Source organism: Aspergillus heteromorphus, assembly GCF_003184545.1.
Source record: "Aspergillus heteromorphus CBS 117.55 chromosome Unknown BO70scaffold_17, whole genome shotgun sequence".
Taxonomy (NCBI): Eukaryota; Fungi; Ascomycota; class Eurotiomycetes; order Eurotiales; family Aspergillaceae; genus Aspergillus; species Aspergillus heteromorphus.
In genome coordinates this window covers 417,080-443,542 of record NW_020290422.1, presented here as the reverse complement: position 1 = coordinate 443,542, position 26,463 = coordinate 417,080, and the positions used below count along the sequence as shown (strand labels likewise).

General features: G+C 53.7%; 9 protein-coding genes across 9 annotated transcripts; 5 read left to right on the top strand and 4 right to left on the bottom strand.

Moving 5' to 3' along the window:
* Nucleotides 1-682: 682 nt before the first annotated feature.
* Nucleotides 683-1,110, top strand: BO70DRAFT_397574 (uncharacterized protein; the record flags this gene model as incomplete). Its single annotated transcript, XM_025546716.1, has 2 exons — nt 683-761; nt 818-1,110. The coding sequence occupies 2 exons, from the start codon at nt 683-685 to the stop codon at nt 1,108-1,110; spliced, it is 372 nt and encodes a 123-aa protein (XP_025398276.1).
* A 1,581-nt stretch (nt 1,111-2,691) lies between these two features.
* On the top strand, nt 2,692-3,867 carry BO70DRAFT_363216 (uncharacterized protein). Its single transcript, XM_025543509.1, has 2 exons — nt 2,692-3,227; nt 3,288-3,867. The coding sequence occupies exons 1-2, from the start codon at nt 2,840-2,842 to the stop codon at nt 3,752-3,754; spliced, it is 855 nt and encodes a 284-aa protein (XP_025398275.1). The 5' UTR covers nt 2,692-2,839; the 3' UTR covers nt 3,755-3,867.
* Nucleotides 3,868-5,463: 1,596 nt separating this feature from the next.
* BO70DRAFT_408412 (uncharacterized protein) lies at nt 5,464-7,088 on the top strand (the record flags this gene model as incomplete). The annotated part of the gene is made up of 2 exons (XM_025547205.1): nt 5,464-5,688; nt 5,747-7,088. The coding sequence occupies exons 1-2, from the start codon at nt 5,489-5,491 to the stop codon at nt 7,086-7,088; spliced, it is 1,542 nt and encodes a 513-aa protein (XP_025398274.1). The 5' UTR covers nt 5,464-5,488.
* Nucleotides 7,089-7,790: 702 nt separating this feature from the next.
* On the bottom strand, nt 7,791-8,733 carry BO70DRAFT_363214 (uncharacterized protein). The gene is made up of 3 exons (XM_025543508.1): nt 8,466-8,733; nt 7,921-8,410; nt 7,791-7,867 (listed from the first exon to the last, which is right to left on the bottom strand). Exons 1-2 carry the CDS (start codon nt 8,560-8,562, stop codon nt 7,968-7,970), a joined length of 540 nt encoding a protein of 179 aa, XP_025398273.1. The 5' UTR covers nt 8,563-8,733; the 3' UTR covers nt 7,791-7,867; nt 7,921-7,967.
* Nucleotides 8,734-9,073: 340 nt separating this feature from the next.
* Nucleotides 9,074-11,078, top strand: BO70DRAFT_338872 (Zn(II)2Cys6 transcription factor domain-containing protein; the record flags this gene model as incomplete). The annotated part of the gene is made up of 2 exons (XM_025541224.1): nt 9,074-9,359; nt 9,425-11,078. Exons 1-2 carry the CDS (start codon nt 9,253-9,255, stop codon nt 11,076-11,078), a joined length of 1,761 nt encoding a protein of 586 aa, XP_025398272.1. The 5' UTR covers nt 9,074-9,252.
* A 685-nt stretch (nt 11,079-11,763) lies between these two features.
* On the bottom strand, nt 11,764-12,840 carry BO70DRAFT_372066 (uncharacterized protein; the record flags this gene model as incomplete). The annotated part of the gene is made up of 2 exons (XM_025544829.1): nt 11,764-12,379; nt 12,455-12,840. 2 exons carry the CDS (start codon nt 12,838-12,840, stop codon nt 11,764-11,766), a joined length of 1,002 nt encoding a protein of 333 aa, XP_025398271.1.
* Nucleotides 12,841-14,376: 1,536 nt separating this feature from the next.
* Nucleotides 14,377-15,612, top strand: BO70DRAFT_294002 (lactoylglutathione lyase GLO1; the record flags this gene model as incomplete). Its single annotated transcript, XM_025539460.1, has 4 exons — nt 14,377-14,410; nt 14,479-14,514; nt 14,594-15,304; nt 15,437-15,612. The coding sequence occupies 4 exons, from the start codon at nt 14,377-14,379 to the stop codon at nt 15,610-15,612; spliced, it is 957 nt and encodes a 318-aa protein (XP_025398270.1).
* An 867-nt stretch (nt 15,613-16,479) lies between these two features.
* On the bottom strand, nt 16,480-18,203 carry BO70DRAFT_266262 (PH domain protein; the record flags this gene model as incomplete). Its single annotated transcript, XM_025538947.1, has 4 exons — nt 16,480-17,646; nt 17,703-17,795; nt 17,866-17,991; nt 18,069-18,203. Coding segments are annotated over 4 exons (1,521 nt in total), but the record flags the coding sequence as incomplete, so codon positions are not given.
* Nucleotides 18,204-19,478: 1,275 nt separating this feature from the next.
* Nucleotides 19,479-21,543, bottom strand: BO70DRAFT_397566 (arrestin family protein; the record flags this gene model as incomplete). Its single annotated transcript, XM_025546715.1, has 5 exons — nt 19,479-20,339; nt 20,391-20,819; nt 20,872-21,190; nt 21,252-21,395; nt 21,482-21,543. 5 exons carry the CDS (start codon nt 21,541-21,543, stop codon nt 19,479-19,481), a joined length of 1,815 nt encoding a protein of 604 aa, XP_025398268.1.
* Nucleotides 21,544-26,463: the final 4,920 nt, after the last annotated feature.

Sequence of the window (26,463 nt, the reverse complement as noted above, 5' to 3'; positions counted from 1 at the left end):
CAGGCGCCTAATAACTGGCTATGAGGTAGGAGGCGTCCCTGATGTTTGTCTCCGTTTTCATCACCCCGGTTATAAAATTTGCGCGTGGAAGAGTGAATGCGACTGACCCATTTTTCCCAGGAACAACAGGAACAAATGTGGACAAAGACCCATAGGTATACTTCGGAAATCTCCGATGTATAGATGGGAAGAGAGGCCCAATATTATATTCTCCTCCTGTGAAGTGCTAACCTGGTTGTTTAGCGGACAGCTGATCCACCTTGGCCTCAAGCACTATGGAATGAAGGATTGATACTCATTTGTGGAAATTAAGCTTCAAATTGAGTTAATCATAGGGAACTCAATACTTTGCCAGACTAACAGTGTCTGTCGAGCTTAGCGGCTAGCATTGAATATAAGGTGGGGGCTTGGTGTCACACCTGAGGAAGGATGGGGCCAAAGACAAGGTATCTAGCCGCCACGGGCCCTTGTCCGGCGTCAGGAAGCCCCGGTCTTTAAGCAAGGCCCGATCGCACCGCTTGCTATATATCGGGGCGGCTTCCACCCATCCAGCCTTTTTTTCAAGCACCTGCGTCCAACTTTAAACACCACACTCCTTCTACTCCTTACACATTCAAGCAATCCTCATTCCTCGATTCCTGCTAATACGTCGAGTTCATTTTCTTCTGCAACCACAACCACGATGGTCCCCGCACGACGCGACATCCTGCCGGACAGGCCACTCAATGACTATGAGCGATGGCTCGAAACCCAGAATCAAGGTTTCTAACCCCTTGAAAACACACGATACTCTTATCGACGCGCTGACACGTCCCAGAGAACAACCCAGATCCCTCTCCCCATGAAAGTCAGCACGTCCTGCATCACCACACCTCCGTACCGCATGGCAGCTTTCCCGCCAAGGCGAGAGTCCAAATCTCCGACGGACTTCTTTCCCATCAGTACATGGAATACATGGAAATGGCCTCGAAATTGGCATTACTTGGTGTTGTGCTAGTTGTCCTCGCAAGACTTGTACGGCGTTCCCGAGCCCGACACCACCCTCCAAGTCCTCGAGTCTCTGAAGTGGAAGCAAATACACATGGCACAGAGGAGAAGCGCTTGCTCTGAGGAGAGATGGGAAATGGGACAGGAGTCGAAATATGGAATCAAGGCTGGTCTTTTTTTTTTTGTTGTTGTTGTTTGGCTCTCTTGGGATACTGCCTACGGTTGGAGTTCTGGGGCGTCTTCGGGGCTACTTTGATATTTGGATACCACGTCCGACTTCATCATTTCTTTTCCTTTCTTTGATATGCCTGTTTCTGTAATCACGCGACAGGAATGAAATAATACTCTGACATCAGGATGTAACAAAACCCATGCCAGGCATGCACAGTCAGTGTAACATTGACGGCATCGGTCACACAGACAGATGTTGAACGGCGCGAGCTCAAAGACCCTTCCACGGCCCAGGAGACGACAAGCATTCTCCGGAGCACACGGCTCACTTAATGCAGGATGATCCAACCCCCAGGCCAGCACGAAGTCTCTGATTCGCTAACTCCATCCACCAAAGTGGCATTAGATCCAAGGCGGTTAGGAGATGCATCGATTGAGCGATAGCGTGGCTGTCGCGGACAGCCAACCAGTAGTCTCTATGCCCTCACGCCCATTGGATCTCCAACCGTTGTCGTGAACGCGAAATGGCCCCGGCTCGGGCCTAACAAAACTGAAACGGCACCACACGGTCACTAACTCGGTAGAGCACGGGCAGAGAGAATCCGGAAGGTAGTGCGGTGCGATTTTGTATATCACCGTATAGACTTCGTATGAGACAATTCGACCTACTTTGTGCTCCGTAACGGCGTATATTGAGTGACGAAGGATTGCAGATACTGGAATACCACTTTATTTAAGAAGGGGGAAGTGGGGGGGCCTCTCAGCCCCGATGGGGGGGACCGGATATGCTCGGCCGGGGTCGGTTAATTAGCCCGCAGTCACTGGTTCAGCCACTACCGAGAATGATCCTCGATTCGAGGCGTTTGACTTGCTCAACTCCTGCCATATTGCTGCTGTTGCTCCCAGGGCGCGTATTTGCTTCTTGGTCAAATAACATATGCTACAATTATCGAAGTCAGTTCAATAAGCAAATGCCATGGGGTTTGTACTCTGTACAAACCACGAACTTGACTGTTCCTGCAGCGCCTACTGAGATAAGATAATGAACACCCCTCACTGGCAATGATAGAAAAGAGATCAGGCAGATAGCAACACAGCGGGCCTGAAGAGTGGAATGAATTGTTACTCGGGTCATGGTCATATCTATACCCTCTCACTAACCCTCCCTCCTCGGCGCTAGATGTTGAGTGGTTCAATTTCCCATCAGGCTTAATTCCGCCGAACAACTCACTATGGACGGTCTATCTCCGAAAGGCGTCAAAGGGAAAATGTCAAAGGGAAAGCGCTAAAAGTCATATCTCCGACAGAGCAGTACTTATCCTGAGCTTTACCTTTCTCCGCTTTCTATCAAAGCCTCGATGCATATTGGTTGGTTGGTCAATTTGGGTCGGGCGCTTATATGGTTCGAGATGGCATGGTTGGCTGTGCATCAGAGCCGTCTGTTAGCCGCCGACCAGTTTAAGAGACAAACCTTGCACCTGAACAACCCCAGCTTCTTTTCAGCAACGATCATTGCCTTCTCTGCAATATCCAGCATCCTTGCCGCTTGCTCCCACCCATCCCCTCAGAATCTAGAGCCTGATCTCCAGTCCAGATTCAAACAGCAGAGCGTGTGTACATCTCCACCGCGTACAGACACAAACACATACCACAGATTATTTGTTCCTCTTCTCAAGCAAACATGTCAGATGCTCTAGGACCCCCATACGGCTACGCCTTACGCCGAAACGGCTCCTGCCTCACCACCGAAAACGACTGCGGTCAAACATGGGCTCCCTTCCACATCTGCTGCCCGAACGGCACGACATACGATTCCAGTAACGGCTCCAAATGCTGCCCCTCTACGGCCGACTGTACCAGTGACGTCAACGAGCCTCCGCATTGTGCGAATTCCACTGCCGTTCTTTACCTCGAAAACGCCTACTTTTGCTGCCCGGAGGGGACGGATGCCTTTGCCTGGACGACATACGGTTATGTGGGCTGTACGGAGGATATATCGGTCTTGGGGGCGGAGTACACCCGGTTATCGGCGGTACCTAGTTCGACGACAAGTACTTCGACCTCTCAATGTACGTGTATTCTTACGTGCAGGTTTATCTGTTTTGAGGTTCGGTTCTGATGGATGAAAGCTTCAACTATGATCATGAGAACATCAGATCTCTCCATCACATCTACGTCCGCCACGACACCTGCAACAAACACAGCTGCGAGAGCAACAGCTGCGACAACGACACTTCCTCCTACGGCAACGTCTGTACCTGACCCTTCAAATACCCCCTCGAAAACCAACACCGGAGCAATTGTGGGTGGAGTGGTGGGTGGGGTGGCTGCCGTGGCTTTGATCGTATTATTGACCTGGTTTATCCTCTATCGTCGAGGTCTGGCAGCACAAAAGGCCAGGCAGCCGGATCCATCCATATCTTACTTTTCCCCAAGAATGAAGTACGATCGGCCTACTGAACTCTACGCCGGGCATGTCGCGCCACGGTATGAGTTGCCAACACGCCAACCACACTATGAATTACCGACAGCCCCGCCGCTTTATGAGATGTCAGCTGGCACGCCAAATCTGCCAAGCAGGCCAGAGCTTATATGATAATATACCACCAGCTCACGGTTGTAATGATCTTTATATAAGAATTCTAGGGCTGACTGTTGAGCCAAAAAGAAGAGGAGATTGCAAGAAATACAAATAGTAACCGAGGGAACATGACAGGAAAAGGTAATTTGTCGACCCTGCCGTGAAATCCATTCCATGGTCGGTTTCTTAAGCAGCTTCAAAGCTGCAAGGCAACGTAGCTAGGTACTATATATCTGTTCCACATCCTCTCAATCTGTAAGCGGCCATCTGAATCTGTCATTCCCCCAAAGAAAGGCCCGTGTGAGCGCACCAGGAGCAAGACCCTTTTGACCCTGTTCAAAGTTTGCCTTCTCCAGCTTTTTATTCTAAGGCGAAGGGTGAAATCCTGTTATGCTCCACAGCCGCTGACAGCGACGGCACCCACATGCGCGGCCACAACAAGCTTCTCTCCCAGCAGCACAGTCCTTGCAAAGAAACGGCGACATATACCACCCCATCGGGCCCTGTCGAGTCGAGACCATCGCGCGACGGACTGGCGAACGACGCACCCTTTGTCTGCCCACGTAGCCTTCTCTAATGAGGCGCCCGCGTTCCTTATTCAAGTCACTGAGTTCCTTCTGCCAGTCCCGCAGCTGACATCGTTCTTCTTCCGATAGACCTTTTCTGTTCAAACGCCGACATCTTCCGAGGATCGCTGCTTTCTGTTGAATGGCGTCGCGTTCACGCATGTCCGCAATGAGACTTGAACGCACTGGGTTGTATGTTTCCCGGATACCGTGAGCTTGAGGGCGGTTCTGTTTTCCACGCAGCCAGTGCGCTGTTTTTGTTTGTTGTTTTCCGTCGGCGTCGAGCTTGTCAAGTCGGATCAGTAACGGCTCGACCTTTGTGGCGAGCCATCGTATAGGCCCCATTTGGAGGGTCTTGTTGTTTGTTGTCTTTGGATGCTGGGGAGGAGGTGTGGTTGGTGGTGGAATTGGTTGGCCGTACAATTGGTTGATTTCTTAGTAGGGATGAATGGAGAGTGTCGTTTGTTTGGGTAGTACGTCATTAATTTCGCTCGCCAGTTTTTATACATCATGATGCTGTAGTATGCCGGGCCACTTGCTTTCCATTCTCCTTTGGTAAGAAATTAGTTATAGCCTTGGTTATAGCCGATGGAAAGTCTCGTGGCTCACTAGTATAAGAATGTCAGCTTTGGCTCTCCAGCAGAAGACTTGGAACTCTTTGTTGATCCCACTGGATTGATTATCTCGTGCTGCTTTTCCACTTCATCGTCTGCGCTGTTTTGCATGGCGTTTGCTATCGTAACTCCGCTTCTGGGTAGAGCTTTCTCTGAGCTATTTCTAAACGTGCGACTCTGTTTCTAAACGCGTAGGATGGCAGATCCAACTTTCTAGATGAAGCCGTCGGTAAAAGGTGGATCAACATTGAAGATGAAGGGCGCATGTGGAGAAGGCAAGTCGAAGGAATCTTGACGGTAAAAACCACAAAAGATGTTCAAGTCACGCCAACAATTCACAGTTTTTTGTTACCACCTACTCCTAATCTACCTTGCGGTGCTGTAAATATACATGCTGCCAGGCAGCCAATGACATGCCCTCTCTGCATCAGCCTATACCGAACACGGCTAGCGCGGAACCCGATCACCTGCCGGCTTGGATCTAGTCTCGTCGGTCCGCCCTTTGCATCCTTTTCCGCCTCATCTATCATCATCACCACAGGCTAGACTAACAACAAGGACTTGGCGCTATGCGCCTCTACTTCCCAACCCCGTTTTCCTGTATACGAGGTAGACATGTCACTGCCTTCAAACGGCGTATAAATCCCGTCTTCTACAGCCAATGCCATATCCTCTGCAGAAATAGCGCACGACATGCATCAACATCAGCATATAACAATAGCCAGACCGTCGACATCCCCGTCGGAAACAGTGGATATATCTCCCTTCAGTCAGTTACTTACTCCACCCTTACAATCAGATTCTCTCAGAACTAACCGCCCATCCAGAATAACCCACCCCGTCGCTTCCCCGGCGCAAACCCGCGGAAACGTGATCATCCATCTCCCACCAGGACCTGTCTTCGCGCAAGCATCCCCAGATGCAAAAGAATACAGAGATGGCCAACCCACCATCGCCTCTCACCGCGACACCACCCCCCAAACCCTGGCATCCATCACCTCTTCAACAGTAGTAACAATCAACTACCGCCTCGGACCCCTCCTCAACACACTAAACACAGCACCAACCAACCCCGAATCCCTACCTTCACCCACCAACCATCTATTCCAATACCCGACCCCCATCCACGACACACTCGCTGGCCTCGACTACATCCAGCAAACCCTCACCCCGCAACGCCTATCCATCATAGGCACGCACGTCGGCGGCTCCCTCGCACTCATGCTCTCACTCACCGAATCCCAATCCATCCACGCCATCGCAGCCCTCGACCCGATCTGCGACTGGACGGCTCTTGACGAGCACTGTCATCAATCCCCCCCGGCCAATCATGGGGATGATAATCCCAACAACAAAAACAACAACAACAACAATACAACCCCCTTACACCCCTCACGCAAACGCGGTCCCCGCTCCCCCGCACCCTGGGATCTAATGCCGCTCCTCGAGGCCCGGAGGGCGTATTTCACCACTCCGGAACGGTACTTCGATGCGTTTGCTTCTCCGATGCTGTTTCTTAGGTCGGCGGGGAAGCTCGTTCCGAGGTTTTTCCCGGAGTATGATACCGGGGCTGGGTATCCGGTTCCTGTGCTGAAGGCTAGACCTACATCTCCTAAAGGGTTGGGGGAGGGAGATGATGATAGGGCTGCTGATTGGTGGGAGGCATATTCGAGGTTAGATGAGCAGAGGGACGGCGCGCGGATTACGGATTGGGATGCGGACGCGGATATGGATGGCGAGGGGGAAGCGGAGGCGGAGGAGGTTAATGTTCGGAGGAGAAAGGCGCTTTCGAGGTGGCCGCCTTTCGGGTTGGATTATGGGCTTAGTGGGGATAGAAAGAGGAAGGGGAAGGGGGAGGGGGAGGGGAGGACGCCGGATCGGGAGGTGAGGGAGTTGGAGATGACTCTTCCGTGGGTGAGGGTTTTGAGTCGCCAATGTCGGGGTAGTAAGGGCATGGGGAGAGGGCGTCCTGTCAAGGGTGAGACTGTGCTGTCTGCGCAGGCGAGTGAGATGGTGGATGTTATGCGTCGGGCTTGTTTCTGGGGAAGGGAGAGGGGGTTCGCGGAGGAGAGAGTCACGCTTGATAAGGTGCCGGGGGAGGAGTGGGTTGGTCCTGCGGAGAAGAGGGCGGGGGAGTGGGTGAGGGGGATTATGGAGGTGGATGATTAGACTGACTCCCCCTCCTTCCTCCATATTGCTCGATTCATGATCGCACTCCTCAAATAAGGCAATGCATGCAGATGCTCTTTACCACCAACCTGCAGCGGTCTAAGCCAGTTAGAAACGAATTTATGTAGACTAATTAGTAGATAGAACTAGTTCTTACCTATCCACTTCTAGCAACAGGTTCAGAGACAAGCTGGGCCTCTCTCTCTGCCTTTTTTGCATCATGAAATGCAATGACATCCGCGTATAATGCTACAACCTTGGCCTGGGTGAAGACAGGGACTTGCATCAGATGTCGTTCTAGGCGGGGGAGAGAGGAGAAGTCAGAAACTAAGGTACAGGCAGACCGCGGTGCCTGAGGGTTGCACCTGTCAGTGACCGCCTGCAGGCCACCTCTTCCCTCCTCTTCAGGCAGTCTCTGCTCCCTTCCTTTGAGTCCCCGCCACATCATCATATCATCCGGACAACGCAGTCTATATCCAGGGCTGCAAATTTGCGAATCTCCTTGGGAAGGGAGTCGATCCTCGCACCGGTCAGTACAGCTATGCAATCAGTCTTTGGGAGACACCAGCACAGGGTAAAACAACGCCGAGTCTTTGATATTGTTTATTGGTTATATAAAGCTTCGTTCTGACAGTCTCAGGAAATCCTATAGGGCTATGATGCCACAGAGCCAGAAATACAAATTCGTAAAAATCAGAAAGCGATGTCCCCCTGAATATCAGACTCGACGGTGAAAGCCTAGGGCGAGGTTCCGAGGCATCACACCCAAAAACAAACCTCTACCTATGGTGTTAGACAACCAATCTGAAACAGCGAACTTTGACATCCTCACTGGAAACCTTGACCTCGTGTCGGACGCTTCTGATGTCCACCAAAACCTTATGCCGCTGATTTCATAGCTGTGGCAGGACTGGTTGGAGATTCCGTTGACTGGCTAGCTCTATTGAAGACGAGCTTGACGGTCAAGGTTGTGGTAATCACGAACAGGAGCCATTCCACGGCTCCAAAGACTGTCGCCGCCTTGAGCGACCCACAGCCGTTCTCTTCTGCCGGACATGCATTGCTCCCTATGTTGATCGCCACAGCCATGAAGCCAGCAAGCCATGAGAGGAGGGCCACCGCCTCGACGGCGACACGGATATAGCCAATCCACCTCTGGTCCGCGGAGCGGATTCCAGCAATGAGGAGAAAGATACCGCCCAGGAATGTCCATCCAGCGCAGAACAATAGGAAGCCCCACGCGTTAGGAACGCCTTCGTACGCGTAGAAGTTGCCGTACACGAAGTGCTCATAGACAGTGTGGCCGCGAAACACGTGGATAGCTAGGCGATGGGGTCAGAGTCTATCGACAGAGTAGGATATAGTGGTTCTCCGTACCGTGTCCGTCTATTCCTAAGACGATGATGGCGAAGATGAGCTGCAGCGCTCGCAGGGCAAAGTCAACTGTTCTATTCGTCGCTAGGTTCATGGCCATGATGTACAGCAGCAATCTGTGGTTGAATTGGGAAAGAGGTGACGGGCCCGTCGAATAACTGAAGAACTGAAGACATGAAAATAGAATAGAAATCCGGGCTCGGGGTGCTTATAACTTACTGGCAGCGAGGGCACGGGACAAGACAATGTCCCAACCGACAATGCTGCGCCGCCAACGGTCAGTGGAGCTTAGCTCGATGCCTGGTGCTCTGAACCTCAGATTTGCTAGGCAGTATCTACAAAGTAAAGTACTAATCTATAACAACGTGCATGGTGTTTGTCGAGCTAATCTATATTTAGCAAGGCTACTTACTTACTTTAGTATGTAACAATACCCACCTGTACGAACGAGCCAATCAGCCCTTTCACCATCAGAGTCCCGCCTGTACGAACGAACCAATGATATGCACCATGATATGCACCGGCCTGGAGCAGGATTTGTAATCATTGGTCTATATTCGAGCTATATAGTATAGTACGCCTCTTAGTTTGTACCATGCGGCTGTTCCCAGCCAAGTGTCCTTCGCAGGCTGTGAGAGATGACTTCCCCGCTGGTCTACGAACACACCAATAGACGACCCTCTTTTAAATTCGATTGGTACCCCATATGATTTGCTTTTGAAGCCAATGCGGCATTCAACTGACGGCGTATGGATCATACTGGCCCTGGGATTCGTTAACATCAAATGTGATGGGTGAGATGAAGAACAAGGACACCAAGACAGCGGCCAGTCAAGCTTGGAGAAGAAAGCCTCGCAAGTTTGCTCCAAAGTCAAGACTAGGCTGTAAGACTTGCAAGTGAGTCTTGACTTTGTATATTGCTGCAGAGCAATCAGTCATGTTCACGGACTCACAATCCTCAGGATAAGGCGAGTGAAATGCGATCTATCTCTGCCTTCATGCCTGAAATGCCATTCCACCGGTCGCACCTGTGACGGCTATAGTGAAATGCCCCTCGCTTTCAAGACCGACAAGACCGACAAGACAGAGACAACAGAGAAGGAATCAAGATCAAGCCACTCTCACGGCGAGAAGCCCGACAGAGCAAAGAACTGCACCAGCTACCCCCTTGACACCACGACCAGTGCTTACCAGCCAAAACAATGGCACGCGAAACACCACGGCCTCACCTTGCGGAATCTCAGACCCTGCATGATCCTACCGGTAAACGGGCCAGCCCAGGCAGACGCAATGTGTTTTTTCGAGTGTATCTCGATCAAGCATCTGAATGCATATAACCCCTGCGAATCCTGGCGGAAGACTCTCGTTTTCTTCTCCCAAACAGTGCCATCGGTGCGGTATGCCGCAATCGCTCTGGCCCTGATCCACAGAAACTACCTGGATCGTGATTCCAGTGACCTTGTGCATCAACCGCAATCCAGAGCGTGGCTATCGGACAATAAGGCCCCCTTACTGCACTACAATCGGGCCATTCAATCCTTTCTGAGCCAGACGAATGGGGACAGCACCGAAACAACGACTATCGCCCTTTTGGTCTGCTACCTCCTTACCTGCTTTGATCATCTGGTGGGCAACTATGTCCAAGCGGTGAAGCACCTGCGTGGAGGTGTGGAGATTTCACGTAACATCAACATCATCATCATCAACAACAACAACAGTACTTCTGACAATCCTAATCCCTCGGGACTTTGCACGTTTATCCGCCAGGTGACGAGGCAGATCCGTCGCCTCGACATCCAGGCCGTATCATTCCTGGTCGACTGGACTCCAGGCGACATCCAAGAGACACGGATGGCCCCGATTCCACCTTCTTGTACATGCAATACTACATTTCACTCTCTCGAACAAGCCGCCGACCACCTCCAGATCCTCGTCGCGCAGGTGATGAGACTGTGCAACACGGAGCAGCAACTGTCCCCGATGGGCGAGATGCCACCATTGCCCTCGTCACTAAAGGATATCGTTCTCGGGCAGTTGGAAACGTGGCTGAGTCTCTTCGAACAAGGCAACCCCTACACGACAGACCCTGAAGCCTACCCGCTCGCATCCCTTCTGCGCCTACAACATACAATTGCATGGATTCTCCTCAGATGTTACGGACCCGGTAGGGAAATGGCGTATGACGATTTCCTGCCCCAGTTCCAGCAATGCGTGGCCTTCGCGGGCGACGTGGCCGCCGCGCATGAGCGGTATTCCGGCTCTTTGAAGCCGACCTTCACGCCAGAGGTCGGGATTATCCCCGTGCTTTATATGATCGGGGTCAAGTGCCGGCATCCTGTGGTTCGACGCGAGGTGTTGGGTATCTTGCGACGGCAGCGGATGCGGGAGGCGGTTTGGGATAGTATCTCTGCTGCCAGGGTGGTCGAGCGGGTAATTGAGATTGAAGAGAGTGGGACTGGGGATCAGATGGTACTGAGTATGGAGGAGATCGCTGTGTGGCAGAGGGTCGAGGCTTTGTCTTGGGTACATGGCGGTGGACAGTCTGCGGCCAGGTTGGATATTACATATACGTTCTGCGCGCGTGAGGGCTTGCATATTGAGTCTCTCGTGATATGACGGACAGAAAGGCGGGGGGTAGCCTCGGCGGCAGGAGGGTGGCCCTTGGTGACGTTGCAGAAGGTCGAACGGCAACATGGAAGAGCGTCGGGGTGGATTTCGCGATGGGCGCTGCCGGTGGCGTTGCCTGTCCTTTGCTGGGGAAGATTGGCGGCTCTGGGCTGTATATTGCCGAGATTCTGAACTTGGGTTTTCGATGCTCGTATTCTCTGTCGCGGAAGGATGACGGAGGTGAGAATGGTTCTGGATTGTATCTTTCTCTTAGGCGTACTTTGCGCGCGCCGTCAGACTGGAAATCCTAGGAGTCTTTCTTGGGAAGACTGGATGTGATTGGATCTCCATTTGTCTAACACCCTTTAACCGTTAGATAGATGCATCAAGTTCTATCGAGGAGTTGTGCTGTCATTGGAGTGTCAATCCAACTATTCTTCATCTGATATAAATGTATAATGTCATCTGACACAATGTCATCATAATAATAAATCTTTGGACAAATTGAAATGTAATTGCAGAGGGCTAGAGATGGGTACCGTAGAAACGCTCAATGTGACATACAAAAACGGATGGGAGAATCATGCGAGCTCAGATCACAGGAGACACAAGTGAGGAGGGAGATAACAAGGGCAGCTAATACAGGGGTAATAAGTAGACGAGGTGGAACATAGAAAAGAAATGATGAAATGGTCTAGAAATCTTCAGGACTCTCTAGGTCCTCCAGCTTCTGACCCAGGAACCTTCCTAACGCCGCGGATTTGGACTCCAGCGCAAGCAGGATATCTGGCGATGAGGAGAGATTCAGAGTCGCAAGACGAGCGAGGTCACTGCTGCGGTCGATTTCGTACTGGGTATCAAGCTGTGCGGAGCCGTTCTCGCCGTGGCTTCGGCCTCCGTTGGCGGCAACGACGCTAGCGTACGACCGACCATCGTGCGCGGCGTCGGATCCTGCTGTGTTGTCGGCTGCCGGTGGCGCAGAACCGTTCTGCAGAACGGGTGCATCCTCTGCGTCGCCAAGTTTCGAGGGTCCAACCGCAGCAAGGAGGACTTTGTCCGCTATTCTTGTCACGACGGCGACCAAGTCGTCCAGCTCAAACACGATGGACCCGACATCACCGAGGGAGACGGACGGGGTGGTGACGTATGATGATGGGTGGCTGGCTGGGTTCACGCCGGTGAGGTTACCACTTGAGGCATTTTTCGCGTAGCAGGTGTAGGCGGCTCCGTAGGTTGCGCTGAGGTTGCGAAGTTGTCGGGAGGAGAGGGAGGAACCGTATGCGAAGATGGCGCCGTTGGTGGAGAATACTCTGGATGGATGATGAGTTGTTAGCAGGGCTAACTCAGGTGGGGTGGAGTGGTTGGGCTGGTGGGGTGATGTGTACAGGATGGTGGTGATCTCCGGAGGCGACAGGTTATCCTCTAAGAGGTCGCTGAGCGCCTCCGCATCCAGCATCTTTATGTCGGGGAGACCGGGAATCATGATGGCTTCTTCCTCGTACAGCTCGGATGCGACGTCGTCTTCGAAGGTATCCTCGATGATCAGGTCCTTGGGCGGGGAGAAGGAACAGTCCTCCGGGAAGAAAAAGCAGTTATCCCAGGAGTCGCGGTCGTCGTAGTCGTACTCGATTGGGTCTTCTGAGTATCCGAGGAGGTCTTGCGCGTACTGAACAGGACTTCGGGCCCAATATGGACGGTACGGGGGATCGTGGAGGCTATCAGGTTTCCGGGCAGGGATGTCGGACCGGACTGGGGAGTCAAACTCAGCCATTTTGCTTTGATAGAGATAGTGGTAACGATGATTGTGTTTCAGGGGAGCGGCAGAGAAATTAGGCAGAGCGTGGGGTATATAATAGGGCGTGGAAGTTGTGGAAGGGAAAGGGGAGATGAGACTCGGGGCTCCAAGAACGAGACGCAGCGTGGTACAAATATTGTACCGGGAGGGGTGCCAGGCGCTTCTGCCTGTCGTTTGCAGGAGGAGACGGGCGTGGGATCAACTGGGATCTCCTGCCCAAGACTGAGCCCGAAATTCGCATCTCATGGTCGAACGAGGCGTGGTATGATCCATCTGACGTTCCAGAACACAGGCAGTCGACGTGGGGGGGGGAATGTCTCACGGAGGAATGTCCAGACTGGGGTCAATGGCCACGGGGAGGTGATTGGGGAAAGTAAAAACACGAGGGCTGTATCGGATAGGAGGCAGGGTGGTAGGGGAAGAGAAAAAGAAAGGAAAAGTGGCAGTCAATGGCCAACAAGGCCGATGTCCGCCGCGCAAGCGATGATCGCGTAGACAAAGGGTGACGATCCACGATCCTGGGGGGATCCTTGCCCGGGATGCAGGGAGGGGAGAGAAGGAAAGAAAAAGGAATCACAAACCTTATCGGATCTGGGTCAGCGACCTGCGCTAGGGGTTCTGGAGGCAACACGAAGCTGCAGAGGGAGGGACGAGACGAGAAGCTGCCAAGGCGAGTTGAGGTTGGAGATGAGAGGGAGAGACGATCGATCGGGGCGTCGGGGGGTTCGCCGGCAGAAAAGAAGTATGGGGTATCCGCCCCCTCACCGCCTGGCTGGAGCGTTGTCGTGCATTCCAGGATGATCATGGTTGATATCCTCTGTCTTCTGGTGGAGAAGATGTAGGATAGGAGTATGTGATAGAATGTGGGAGAATGCAGGAAACGCAAATCAGCCAACACAGCAAGAGCAGCTTTCTGGCCTGGCCTGTCCTGTCCTGTCCTGTCCAACTGTTAATCTACCTGGCAGACCACATGGTTCCCTACTCCTGTTTACCGCCAAATATATTCTTATGACCTCCTACCCTTCCCATCACTTGAACGAGCGCTGAGCTAGCTATATTCTATCCAATCGCGGTTATATCTTATTCCTGAGCCAATACATCGCACCAAAAGTATACAGTGCACGATTGACTGGTTCCGACCCGATTGATTAATAATGGCAGCAGCTGGGGAACACTGGATAGCGTCATAGGCGGGCGCCCCCACCTTTTTTCCGCGCGGTTCTCCTTCCAATCCATGCCGCTCGCTAATCCAAACAAGTGAACCGCCCATCCTCTTACCCCTCCCCCCCAATTCCCCCTCTTTCCTGGATGTATTCCTTGCCCTCTCTTCGCTCCTCCTTCCTCAGGGTCCTCGTCCCAAGATTCTCCATCGTGCCTGGTATGTTCCCGACCAATTCCACCACCCCGAGTCGTTTCCCCACTCGGGTCCAGACTGCCTGCTTGAATGCAGTTCGCTCACTGACGGTCGAACTCTACACAGTAGGAACCAGTTCCAGCCGATCACTCGCAACCATGGCGACCGACACTTCGAAGTATAAGCTTAACCGTTAGTGGCTTCCCTGCCAGACATGACAATCGGTCTGCTCTTAGCTAACCATGTCTACTATCCGACAGACACGATGATTCGGGTCAAGGACCCGAAGAAGTCCCGTATGCTCTCCCGGTCCCTCTCCCTCTCCCCTTCCCCGGCGCATTGTATTGGTAGCCCGCCAGCTCACCCCCCATCTAGTGGAATTCTACAAATACCTTGGCCTCAGCCAAATCAACAACCTCGACTTCCCGGAGGCCAAGTTCTCCCTGTACTTCCTCGCCTACACGGGCCCCCAGTCCCTGCAGGGCGACCGACACTTCACGGACCGCAACGGGGTGCTGGAACTGACGCACAACCACGGCACTGAGACCGACCCGAACTACAGCGTGGTGAACGGCAACACGGAACCGCACCGCGGGTTCGGCCACATCGCCGTGTCGGTCGACAACATCGAGCTCGCGTGCAAGAGACTCGAAGATGCCGGGTACCCGTTCCAGAAGAAGCTGACGGAGGGTCGCATGCGGCACATCGCCTTCGTCAAGGACCCCGATGGATACTGGGTTGAGATCATCCGCCGTCACCACCAGGATGTCGGCAACACCACCGACCCCTCCACCTACCGGCTGAACCACACCATGCTCCGTGTCAAGAACGCCGAGGCCAGTCTGAAGTACTACCAGGAGGTCTTCGGGATGACTCTCGTGCGCACCGTCGAGAACAAGGACGCCGGCTTCAACCTCTACTTCCTCGGCTACCCCGCCGCCAACCCCGAGATCCGCGAGGGCGCCACAAACCCCGTCTCCGAGTGGGAGGGCCTGCTCGAACTCACTTGGAACTACGGCACCGAGAACCAGGAGGGCCAGGTCTACCACAATGGTAACACTGAGCCCCAGGGATTCGGTCACATTTGTAAGTTAGCCCTGAAACTTTTACTTACCCTCATCGACCGAACCGACCTTCGGACGAGACGAGACGAGACAAAACGAAAACTACGGTCGTGAGTGAGTCGGTATCACTAACGCCACTGGCTCCCTTCTCTAGGTGTCTCTGTCGACGACCTGAACGCGGCCTGCGAGCGATTCGAGTCCCTGAACGTCACCTGGAAGAAGCGTCTCACCGACGGTCGCATGAAGTACGTCGCGTTTATCCTGGATCCCGATAACTACTGGATCGAGGTTGTGCAGAACGAGGCCCTCAAACACACCGGCAACTTGTAATAGAGTCGCGTGACTGTGACTGTGACTGTTCGTAGTTATCAACCTTAAGCGATGTTATGTTTCTATATCATGATTGTACCTATGATCGGTTGATCGATCGATCGATCGATTGATTTATTCCTTCTACCCTGCTGTGTTCCAGTCAGCAATCCTCTATTTCTCTCTGCGAACCATCGATAGACTTCAGCCTCGGATTGTATGTATATATGCAAGAACACCTTACGTGAAGTCCTAGATCCTTGACGGAGGCGAAGATAATCATACAGCGAATGAATCAAATATGGTCTAAAAGATATCCCTCCCATCATTCTATACCGCAACTTAAGACAACCAACTACTAACTACCTGTGAAGCCCTTTTACAGCCGATCCCGATCCCCCAACCCCCAATCTACAACACTGTCTAGACCACTTAACACAACTACGCTACTTACAAACCTCGCGTATTACAAAGTAGTAATACCTAATATGCAAAGAAACCAAAATTAATGTGCCAGCAACATTAAATACATTAAAGATCCATCATGGGGATGGGGTTGGGTGTCAAAAAGAGTCTATCCAAGAGAGAGAAGCGAAGGATAGATATCAGAGAACTTGCCCGATAGTGTCCAAAGATGGTAGGTATACTATAGCAAGGCAAGGGCGAGATTGTCGAAGAAGTATGGCGGGTACGGTATACTGTGCAATGCTTGAGAAGGGCAAAGAAGGGGGAAAAAAAAGGGAAAGCGGTGATCCAACGTATGATCGAAACCAATGGACAAGAAGCCAAGTGGTGGGGGCGGGGTGCATGGGTGGGTGGTCAGACAGACAGACAGACACGTAAGTGTTCATGTGCATGAGACACTTATGCTTATGCCTTGGTCTCGGCTGCCTTCTCGGCGGTCTTTTCAACCGTCGGGGAGGTTGCTGCAGCGCTACCGGAAACAGACGGGAGGGAGGCCGCCGTGCCGCTGGTGTTGGTACGGCTAACAGCGGGAGGGGAGACCGGCGATGGGGCTTCCTGGGCAGCGCCTGCGGCGGCGGCGCTCTCCTTTTCGGCGTAGGCGGGCGGCTGGTTCGCTTCGGCGGCGACGGGGGAGATGGGCGACGACGCGACGGGAGACGTGTGCTGGGGAGCGCGGGTGGCATCCTTGATGACGGTCCACCACTTCTCGGCCTCGTTGGAGTTGGCGGCCTTGAAGTTCAGCTCGGTGTTAGTGTGGAAGGCATTGCCGACCTTGCCGCCGGAGACGTCCTTGCCCTTGACGCTGAACTTGGAACCGTCCATGGCCCCGATGATGCAGTCGGGGAGGAACAGGGACAGCTCAGGGGTCGGGTCGCGGCGGAGATCGTCGGTGTCCTTGAACTCGTGCAGGTAGCGGGCATGGGTGACGACGTAGTGGCCGGGACTGTAGCCCTTGAGCATGGCACGGGACTTGCGCTCCAGGGTACCCTCGATCAGAGGCTGAGTGTAGCGGTGGTCCTGGTTGGGGAAGGTGATGTTGGCCAGCGACCGCGGCGGTGCGTCGGGGTTGACAAGAACGCTGTCGTTTCTGGTCATGAAGTTGACCCATTCAAACTCGGGGGGGACCCTTTGGCCCACGGACAGCATGTCCGTGTACATGGCGCGGTGGCGATCCAGCTGGCCGCCCATGTAGGTGACAAACTGCTCCATCGCAGCCTGCACGGTCTGCAGGACATGCGCTTCGAACTGCTGGAAGTTGTTCTGCACCACGATGAGGTCCTGGCGGTTGTTGTTCTCCTCGATGACCTGCTTGTTCAGACGGTGAACGACACCCCGACGCAGCACGTACGGGTCATGGGAGGTTTCAAGCTTGTTGTGGGACGCCGCATCAAGCGTAGCCGTGTGCTGGGCGAGAAGCTCGATGTGCTTCTGCGTTACACCGCGAGCCTTCTCCACTGCCTTGGCGCCCTTAGCCGCGCCATTCTGCAGCTCCTTGGACTTGGCCTTGATTTCTTTGTGCAGGCGCTCCAGGGGTGGCAGCACAGAGCCTTTGAGGTTTTTCTCCGAGTCGGTATACAGGTTGACCATTCCCTGAGCAGAACTTAGCGACTGGCGTCATTGCAGGAACGGCGTATTTGGGCACATACCTGAGTGTTGGCGCGGATGTTCTCAAACCAACCAGCAACGCCCCCTGCGCTCTGGGAGAAATGATGACCTTCTCTCAGAGGATCGCTGACAGTCTGCGCGTTGAGAGTGGGATGTTAGTATAAACACAACCCCCAAACTCAGGGGTATTCCAGCCGCGCGCACCTTCAAGACCTTCTCAAAGTCCTTCGCCTGGGACTTGGACACCTTCGCCGTGACGGAAACGTAGTCCTCCAGGTATCCACACATATGCTTCCAAGCGCGGAGGCGCTCGAGGAGGAGATTCGTAGTCTAGCAATCAGACAGCCGTCAGCTCTATGTCTAGAATCGAAAGTTGGGGCGGCAGGGGACATTTTCGTCCCGCGTACCTCATTGCTGTCGGAACCGGGGATGGCCTCCTCATCACTCATGGAAGTCCGGCGGGTAAAGCCAGTCATGGTGCTGGACACGGTGCCAGACCGCTGGGGGAGCCTCGGCTCCACGGGGCTGCTGGTGGCCGACATTGATGCTGCGGGGTGGGATGTTGGACACAGGTGATCGAGAGAAAAAGAGGTCGACGGCGCCGCGGAGACACGATGGGATATGAATGAAACTGCCGTCGGAGCTCGCAGTGGAGGTCACCGGAAGCGCGATCGCAGACTAGTCGAGCCGGTCGAATCGTTAGAGGCTCGCCAGCGGCAGCCTACGTCGAAGCGGAGGCAGTGGGGCGTTTGGGGGACGACGAGATGAGGGCGAGACTGTCAGGGTGTGCGTAGACCGTAGTTAAATATAGACTAAGAGGGGAAAGGGATGGATTGATTTTGCGGCGCGTCAAGCGACGAGCAACAGGAACGCAAAACCCCCGAGAAAATAATGAGCGATGATGATGATGGTGGGTGGTGATGGTGACGATGGAGGGCGACGGATTAAAAGGGCAAGCGATCGACCGATGAAGTCACCGCCCGGGGGATTTGCCCCTCCATGAGCAATAATGAAACTCTTCAACCAGGGAATCGCTCCACGGGCTGCGCGCGCCCCTTCTTCCGGTTGTTCGATCGATCCCCAAACCAGTTGATCCGGGTTCATCCTGAAGCTTGACTGACTGCTTCAGAAATCCATCATCGCTGCTGACCCGGATCAGGCCATGCCGCCATACCCCCTTCGGCAATGCCCACTCCGCAAGCGGATCCGGCCACGCATCGAGGCACCGGAAAGCAAGGGGTACAAGGGACCACCGCCACCTCGTCTGTGGCTGCTTTCCCACACACGCATGATATCAGTCAGGGTGCTGCGGGTGGTTTTTTGTGTTGTGCATTCTAACGTCCGTCTACCTACACCATAAACTGCAGTCTCACGTGCGAGAAGAGTCGACATGTCTATTGCTGTCGTAACGCTAATGCTAAGGTATTATTTATTTATTGACAGGTCGATGTAGAGAGGAATCAAAGTGCCTGGTGTATTTTGGGGGGGTAACATATGCATAACTCATGTGGACGCCTGGTCATGAAAAAGTGGTTCGTAATGTGATGAGCCTGTCAGCCAGAAGGCCAACCCGACAGGAAGAAAGAAAAGAGACCCGGACGCCCTGTCAACCCCATCCTGTCTATTATTTGCAAACGCCGGTAAACGAAATCGAGATCCTGCCCACCAAGTAGCTCTATGCGATAGTCTGGGATCTGGATGGGGAAGGATGTCCCCAGACGTCCAGCATCTGATAGGACAGAAGATAAGTATGTGCGAGGTGGTGGTGTGCTTGGAAAGGTTGAGGGCGATGATGCTCAAAGGTATCTGTAATCCGATTAGACCCTGGCCCGAGCTTGAACGAGACGCAGTCGACGGTCTTCGTCGTCGTGACTGGTGGGGCGAGGGTTGAGGAGTCCAGACCGACTGTGAAGCGCATCAATGGCTGTGAAATATGAAGACCCCCGGCCCGCATTGGCAGTGCGGAGGTATGCCTGCTGGGGCGACTGAGGGGCGGAGATGACGACATCCTCGGCGATGACAGTCGAGTAATCCGGCAGATCAGAGTCGCAAGGGCGAACAGTAGTGCGAACGGCAGTAGAGTAACTCGGAACACGACTGAGGGTCTCGACCTCGGCATATTGAGGGTGATACGGCGTGGCCATGCCGGAGTGGATGTAGTCGTGGTCGTGCTCGTGCTCATCCGAGGGACGGCGAGAGAGCTCTGGGCTCGTAGGGCTATGCGAATTGGAGCCGGATGCCGCTCCAGCGAAATAGTCGGGAGGAGGGTTCAGGCGACGAGTGTCGAGTTCGGGGTGTTCATGCTCGGTAGGTGAGGCGGGGTAGCTGTGTCCGTTCGCGCGGAGACTCGATAGACGGCTGTGCAAGGCAGATGCGGAGATGTCCGTGTTCGTCAGGGCATTCATGGAAGCAAGGTTCTCAGACGACATATTGCGACTCAGAGTTCCGAAAGGAGTGCCAGCACCGCCGCTTCCAGGCCCAGGGGTCCGGTATCCAGAGGGATCAAGCTGACTGTACAGCTGATCGAACTGGTGCTCGCCGTACAAGGGGGGAGCTTGATGAGCCAGATCGTCGACCGCTCTTTGCGTGGACTGGGGGGTTTGGTCGACCAGGTTGTTGTTCTCATCAATCGCAAGGGTAGGAGAGATGAAGATTGAGACAGGAAGGGTGGCCCGAAGCTGCAAACAAGTCAGGATAATTTTGTTAAAAAGAGACGCAGTGATTCTTACCTCACTAACGTGCCCATCGGGGTTGAGTAGCTGAACCCGGAACTTGAGCTTATGACGGATCTTGATGCCCCTGGTGTCGGTGTCCTGCAAGCATCGGGTCAAGGTTTTAGGTAGCTCCAGGTGCCGCGTGAATTGGTAGCCCTCGGCCATTTCATCAATAATTTCCAACCCATTGTCCTCATCTAGATCATGCTCATCATTCAAGATGGTCCTTGTGCTTTTGTATGTGTTGCGAATGGAATCGGGATCTTCGGGGTTGAGGGTAAGGTCGTGGCTTTCGATCAGCTGGGAGACGATCTGCCCAATTCTGAGTCCCTTTAGTAGAGGAATCAACTTGAAATCCACCCGAAGACAGGTGCCAAAGACAACCGCTTTGGTTGGCGTGCTGATGGAGTATTCAATCTTGTTTGGCCAGACGTTTTCCACGGACTGTCGTACAGTTAGCGGGGTCAACTGCAAAGCGGCATCTGAAACTGCCTACCATAGCGTGCGCAAGTTCAAGAGCGCTGGGCTCCAGAGTTCGGATGATACGAAGCGGCCGGCGAACGATGATATCCTTGGCATACTTGCGTCCAATCTCCGCCTTGAAACGGTAGGTCACGTAGGTGTCGGTGAGACCCTCCACGCTCTCCGGCATGGAGCCCTCAAGGACGATGTTGAAGGGGTACTCGTAGTTGCCGGCCGGCAGGACCTCAGTCTTGCTTTTACCAGCATCTCTGAATCGCCAGGTTTTCTCGTAGAACACACGTTCTCTCCACGACTTCCTCCCGCCACCGGCGGTACTGGAGGGCAAATGCCAGCTAACCAGTCTCGGTCAGTACCCAGTCCCGAAAGATTCTGAGCGTTCCGGGCACCACTTACCAAACCCGGGAAATACCCGTGAGGTGTAGTCTGATGTGCTTGATGGACAAGGGTTCTGACAGGCAGAGGATGAGCTTCCCGCTCAGATGAGCACTGGCGGCTTCTTCCTCGCCTCCGCGGAACACAATGTAATCTTCATCGAGGCTGTTGTGCGACAAAGTGGGTGGTTAGTCGGGATCGGGAATGACGCCGGGCTGGCGGAGCAACTGCGAGATCGCATGATGACTCACCGGATATCGAAGTATTTCGCGTAACTGGCGCTGCCGCCGCCACCAAAGAAACTGAGAGCCATGACGGAAGAACCAACAGCTGCGGGTTTGCAGCTGCTAGCAGATAGATGGCCAGAAGAAGACGGTGGATTTGAGGATGGTAGGAATGGGAGGCCGAGTGGGTGGGCGGGCGGACGATAGAGTATTTAATCAAACCCAAAAAGGAGGGCGTAGAAAAAGGCCGGGCGAGAAAAATTCAAAAGGGAAAGGCGCCAGGGAAGGGCGATAATGCGACGGGGACTTTGGCGTAAAAGGAATAACGCCTGCCACCGATCTGCTGAGGAGCGTCCCGAATTGCAGGCGGACTGGGTCGAGGACGGGTCCCACTCTTGAGTATATGAGCAAGGTGAGCAGGGAAGTCGATGGCGGTGGTGGGGACTTCGCGCAGCCGTTTCCGTCACTGATTATTGTCGGGAGTCGGAGAGACTTTTTTTAGGCCGGGTGTGGCAAAGACCGTCCTTGGGTTGGGTTCCGGAGATGATGCGATTACCGGCGGCGGTGACCAAGTAAGTCACTCACTTTAAGTTCGTTCGGCGCTAAAGATAGATAGAGTCTTGACAGACAGCAGACAAATCAGTACCTCAGTCGGAAGTACCTCGTGGATAGATAGATAGATAGTCGTATCCAAGGTGACGTGACAAAGGTGAGGTGTGTAATGGCGGTACGGCCGGTGGAGTAGGAAGAACAACAACTGAGTGTGGGCCGGACGGAACAGGACGACAACAGTCTGTCTGTCTGTCTGTCTCACTCACACACAATCTTTGGTCTGGACAGAGCTGAAGAGGGAGACCCGGAACAGGAACGGGGGGAGAAGCGACGAGACAGAGCAGGAGCGAGCGAGGGAGGCAAATGTGGATGTAGTGTGTAGTAGTGTACGGAAAGAGATGTACGTTACATCAGAAACATACCGGACAAAATAACGGCGGGCGCAGGAACCAGGAGGAGTGCTGGGTGATGGCAGGGTAGATGTACCCCGTACCTTAAGCAGAACTGGTTCTAGAATCGAGGCGTCGTCAAGGGGGGGGGGGGGGAAATCAACGTAATCGTTATTGTCTGGAAAAGATGACTTCCTCCAGAGAAAATGGATGTTCCCCTGGGATCGTCCGGTTTTATCCCACGGCGCAGCGGTACTCGTAAGATCGGCCCCAGGCCTTGGCGGCACTCCGGTTACCCGGTGGTGGTGGTTATCAAAGGCCAAGGTCGGAGTAATGATAGTCGTCGCAGCTGACGATCATCATGCTCATGGCAACATCAATCAATTATCCTTTCCGCTACTCTGTAGGAAGGCGCAATGGGAACATGCCTCGGGATCATCCTTCCCGCATGATTCGCGATCTACTGGCCCTCCCTGGGGCGAATCGGGTTCGATATCCCGCAGGAACAGCCGGTCTGTTAGTACTACTAACTACTAGATATCCTCGGCCCTAAGTACTTACACGATAGTTACGGAACACTCTGTACGACGATGTACTCCGTACTATTTATCTATCTATCTATCTAGTCTATCCTCACCAGGACGAGACGAGGGCTTGGCGCCCAGAAGGTGCTCAGACGTCACAACTCCCCCTCGTGTGCCATGCCCATCCATCCAACGCGCACTCCCTCCCAGACTGCATGCAGGCAGGGCTGTGGCAGCACCACAGCTTTGCAAGTAATCCCAGCTGCAGGACGGTATGCACCAGATCGTGACCAATCCACCCTAGTATTCGTCACTCCTGACGCCCCACTAGATGATTGATCTGCTTATCATGCTACATGCTGGAACCCTGCACCTTCCATTTGGTGTGTTTTGGGTGTCATATGTTGTTAACTTGTTACTAACCTGTTGCCGATTTCCCCTCCCGATTGTGGACACTAGACAGTGGATACACCATCCGCTGCCCCCTTCCCCTCATACCTTGGACTTCTGCAGGAATTGCCTACGCGGGTGGTCAGAGTGGTGATGGTGATGGTGGGTGGCATGACATTTCGAGAATCGAACCATGTGCGGCCCGATACTGATAAGAGAGACAGCGGGAAAGGGGGGGGGGGATTGATTGAAGGATGATTGATGGGCTGTCGCGTATGACTTTCCCAAACAATGGCGACAGACCGACCTGGTATTTGTGAGACAACGCCGGCCTAAGTAAGAAAGTCAAGCTTCACCAAATTATCCCATCTACTATCTACTTACTATCTATCCATGTATGCCTGAAGTGGAGAGATGCATCCGTCCTACTCTCGGGCAGGACCATTGGTTTCCGGTCACAACTCCACCGCGGGTATTTTAGACAAGCACCTCAGGTTAGCCCACGCTATTGAGTGACACCACCAATTATACCCTGTGCCGGTCGGCGCTAGGAAAGGGGAAAGATATTGAAACTTCTGATATGGGCAGGGCAATCTCGTAATCCATGCACGATGGCCGCCGAATCAAGATGCATCAACGCGGACTCGAATCTCAGCGTTACATTCCTTAGATTGGCACGGCTGCGACGCGCAAAGGGAGGTCTCGCGGACTCCGAGCTACATGGGTAGGACACGCGGAGATCAAGCTACTTGTAGCTGTTGTTCTGCAGAGCACGGGGTACCACTGTGGTATGATAGGATCTACTCCCTGTCCGGTGTAGTTAGCTACCGCTGACGATGATCTACACAGCTTCGTCGTCCTCCGCCGGTGCCCATGCGGAGTGCGGTCGTACAGCGCATACCTAGGCTGCAGAATAGCCATGGTCTTGACAGGCCCCCTCTCTGAGCACGGAGTCTGGGCCATGCTTTTACAAGGATGACACATTACCTCTTTGGGGAATTGGAGGTGCTGGCAGGGGCTTGCTGGGCTCATGGCGGAAGCACGAGAATCTTGTCTCGAGCCGAGACCATGTGAAATCGCATCTGGGCTCTATCTAGATAGATACCTCCGACCGGCTCCCAGGGGCTTCTAGAATCAGCAAATCCGATTTCACGGGTCCCTTGCCTTAACACCAGCATTATTGGACCCCCGGTGTAACAAGAATACAAGCCTTTGTCACATAGTTAGTAGTATACACCGCCATCGGGTGCTTCCGGGGCCATCAAATGCGATCGGGGAAAACCGCACAACTCCGGCGGTGCCACTGCCGCCGCCCGAACCTGCGCGGCCACGCCGTTGCGGAGTGCGTCCGCGGCATCGCGTCCAAGTTTTCCTTCTCGGGGAAGTGGCTGGAATTATTGTTGCTGGATGACAGTGAGACAACGGCATCATTGTCGGTGACAACCACCCTTCTTTGGCACGAGAGAGTAGATTTCGCACACAGTCCAGTCCGATTTTTGGCCACGATGACGCCAGCTGAAGGGGAGAGGAACTTTCGGGCCGCAATCCCCAGCAGCCTAGACACACCCGCCAAGCCCGGCTTGACGCAAACCATGATTTCACAAGCGTGACAAGCAAAAGCTCCAGGCCTCGGCGAACCCTTCCCATCGCGACTTTCATCGCGGGCGCCAAAGGACAAGGCCCACCCACCCTCCCTCGTTGTCCCAGCCTTACCGACTGTCAATAGTCGATAGAATCAATCTGCCGGGGTCGAGTGGTCCAGTGGGCAACGCAGTACGACAGAGTCGGTGAGTCAACTTTCAAGCCCAGGTTCCAGAACGGGATTTTCAGGTGGGAATGATGTGCAGAATTAACCTGTGATCACATAACATCATCCGAGCCAGAAAAGTCAATAATGTGGGTCGCGATAGGGAACTACTTCTTTGGGCCCGCCCTAAGATTGGGGCTCGACTGTCAAAAATTCTACCGACGGCTTCGAGGCCTTCCTACGTCCTACGTAGATACCCAGTCTCACACCGTGATTTTGTGTCCCATGGCCATCCTGGCTGTGATCTCTATCCAAGAATGAGGACAAGGTCTCGCGCGATGGATGATCAGATAGCACTTCCCCCCCAATTATGACTCAGGTCTGGCACATGCCCATCACCCAGAGCACGCGTGCTTGATATCGGGAATGCACATCGGGAATTAGATGGCGGATATCGAAGCCTGCATGCCGCCGCGGCCAGCGTGCAGCAAGCCATGTTTCACCATCCTGGACCGATATCTACGTAGGGATGAGATGAGATGCGAAATCTAAGATTAGGTACGGAATGCCGTGGTCCGTAGGGCCTTAGGAATCGATCCCTTCGGCTTGCCGATGGTTCTGACCCAACTCTTAAGCTCTGGCACTATAGCTGCGTCCAGCGATCCGGTGTCTCCATTCGGCATAGAGCTGGCAAATAACAGGCGCCAGCAAATTTGATCGGGACAGACCGTGCCTGAAAAGTGACAGTTGATTTGCCGGGACTAGATAGACGATGGGGACACACCAAGTTACCAAGAGCCTGACATCGTGAAGAAACAAGAGATAGTGCAATTTGCACAGGGGAAAAAAAAAACTACCACATCAGCCCAAGCCTCCTGTCCCCTTATCCTGAGGCCCGGTCAGATCATTGGCCCGCCTGGTACCAGCCACAAAAGCCAGCCAAGGGCCCTGATTCGGATGATTCCAGCCGTTGGTCTCGTATGATGGACCAATGGTTGATGTCTAGGGGGGCGGAGCCAGGGACAGAGACAGAGCACGGACTCGGGGGGCTGTTGTCCGCGACTGGTGGACGTCTCCCGTCCGCTCTCTGCGGTCGTTCTTCGCAGCAGACAGACAGGGAAAGGAAAACGGAAGTCAACACGGGAAAAAAAAAAGTCCAGAGGAGGGTGTTTTCTCTCTTTCGCCCCCTCCCAACGCCACTTAGATAATTGTTCAGTCTTGCTTGCGCAATATGCGTATCTCCGAGCCGGAGCAAGACCGCCGGGTCCCACCGTCACGTTTGACGGGCATAAACCCCCGATGTAGCAAAAGCTTGACAGGTATCTAGTGTAGCCGTACACCGACTGGCTTGAAGAGGGATAAGGATTTTCGCGATGGGCGCCATGGCCGTGACGGAGAACTGTAGAG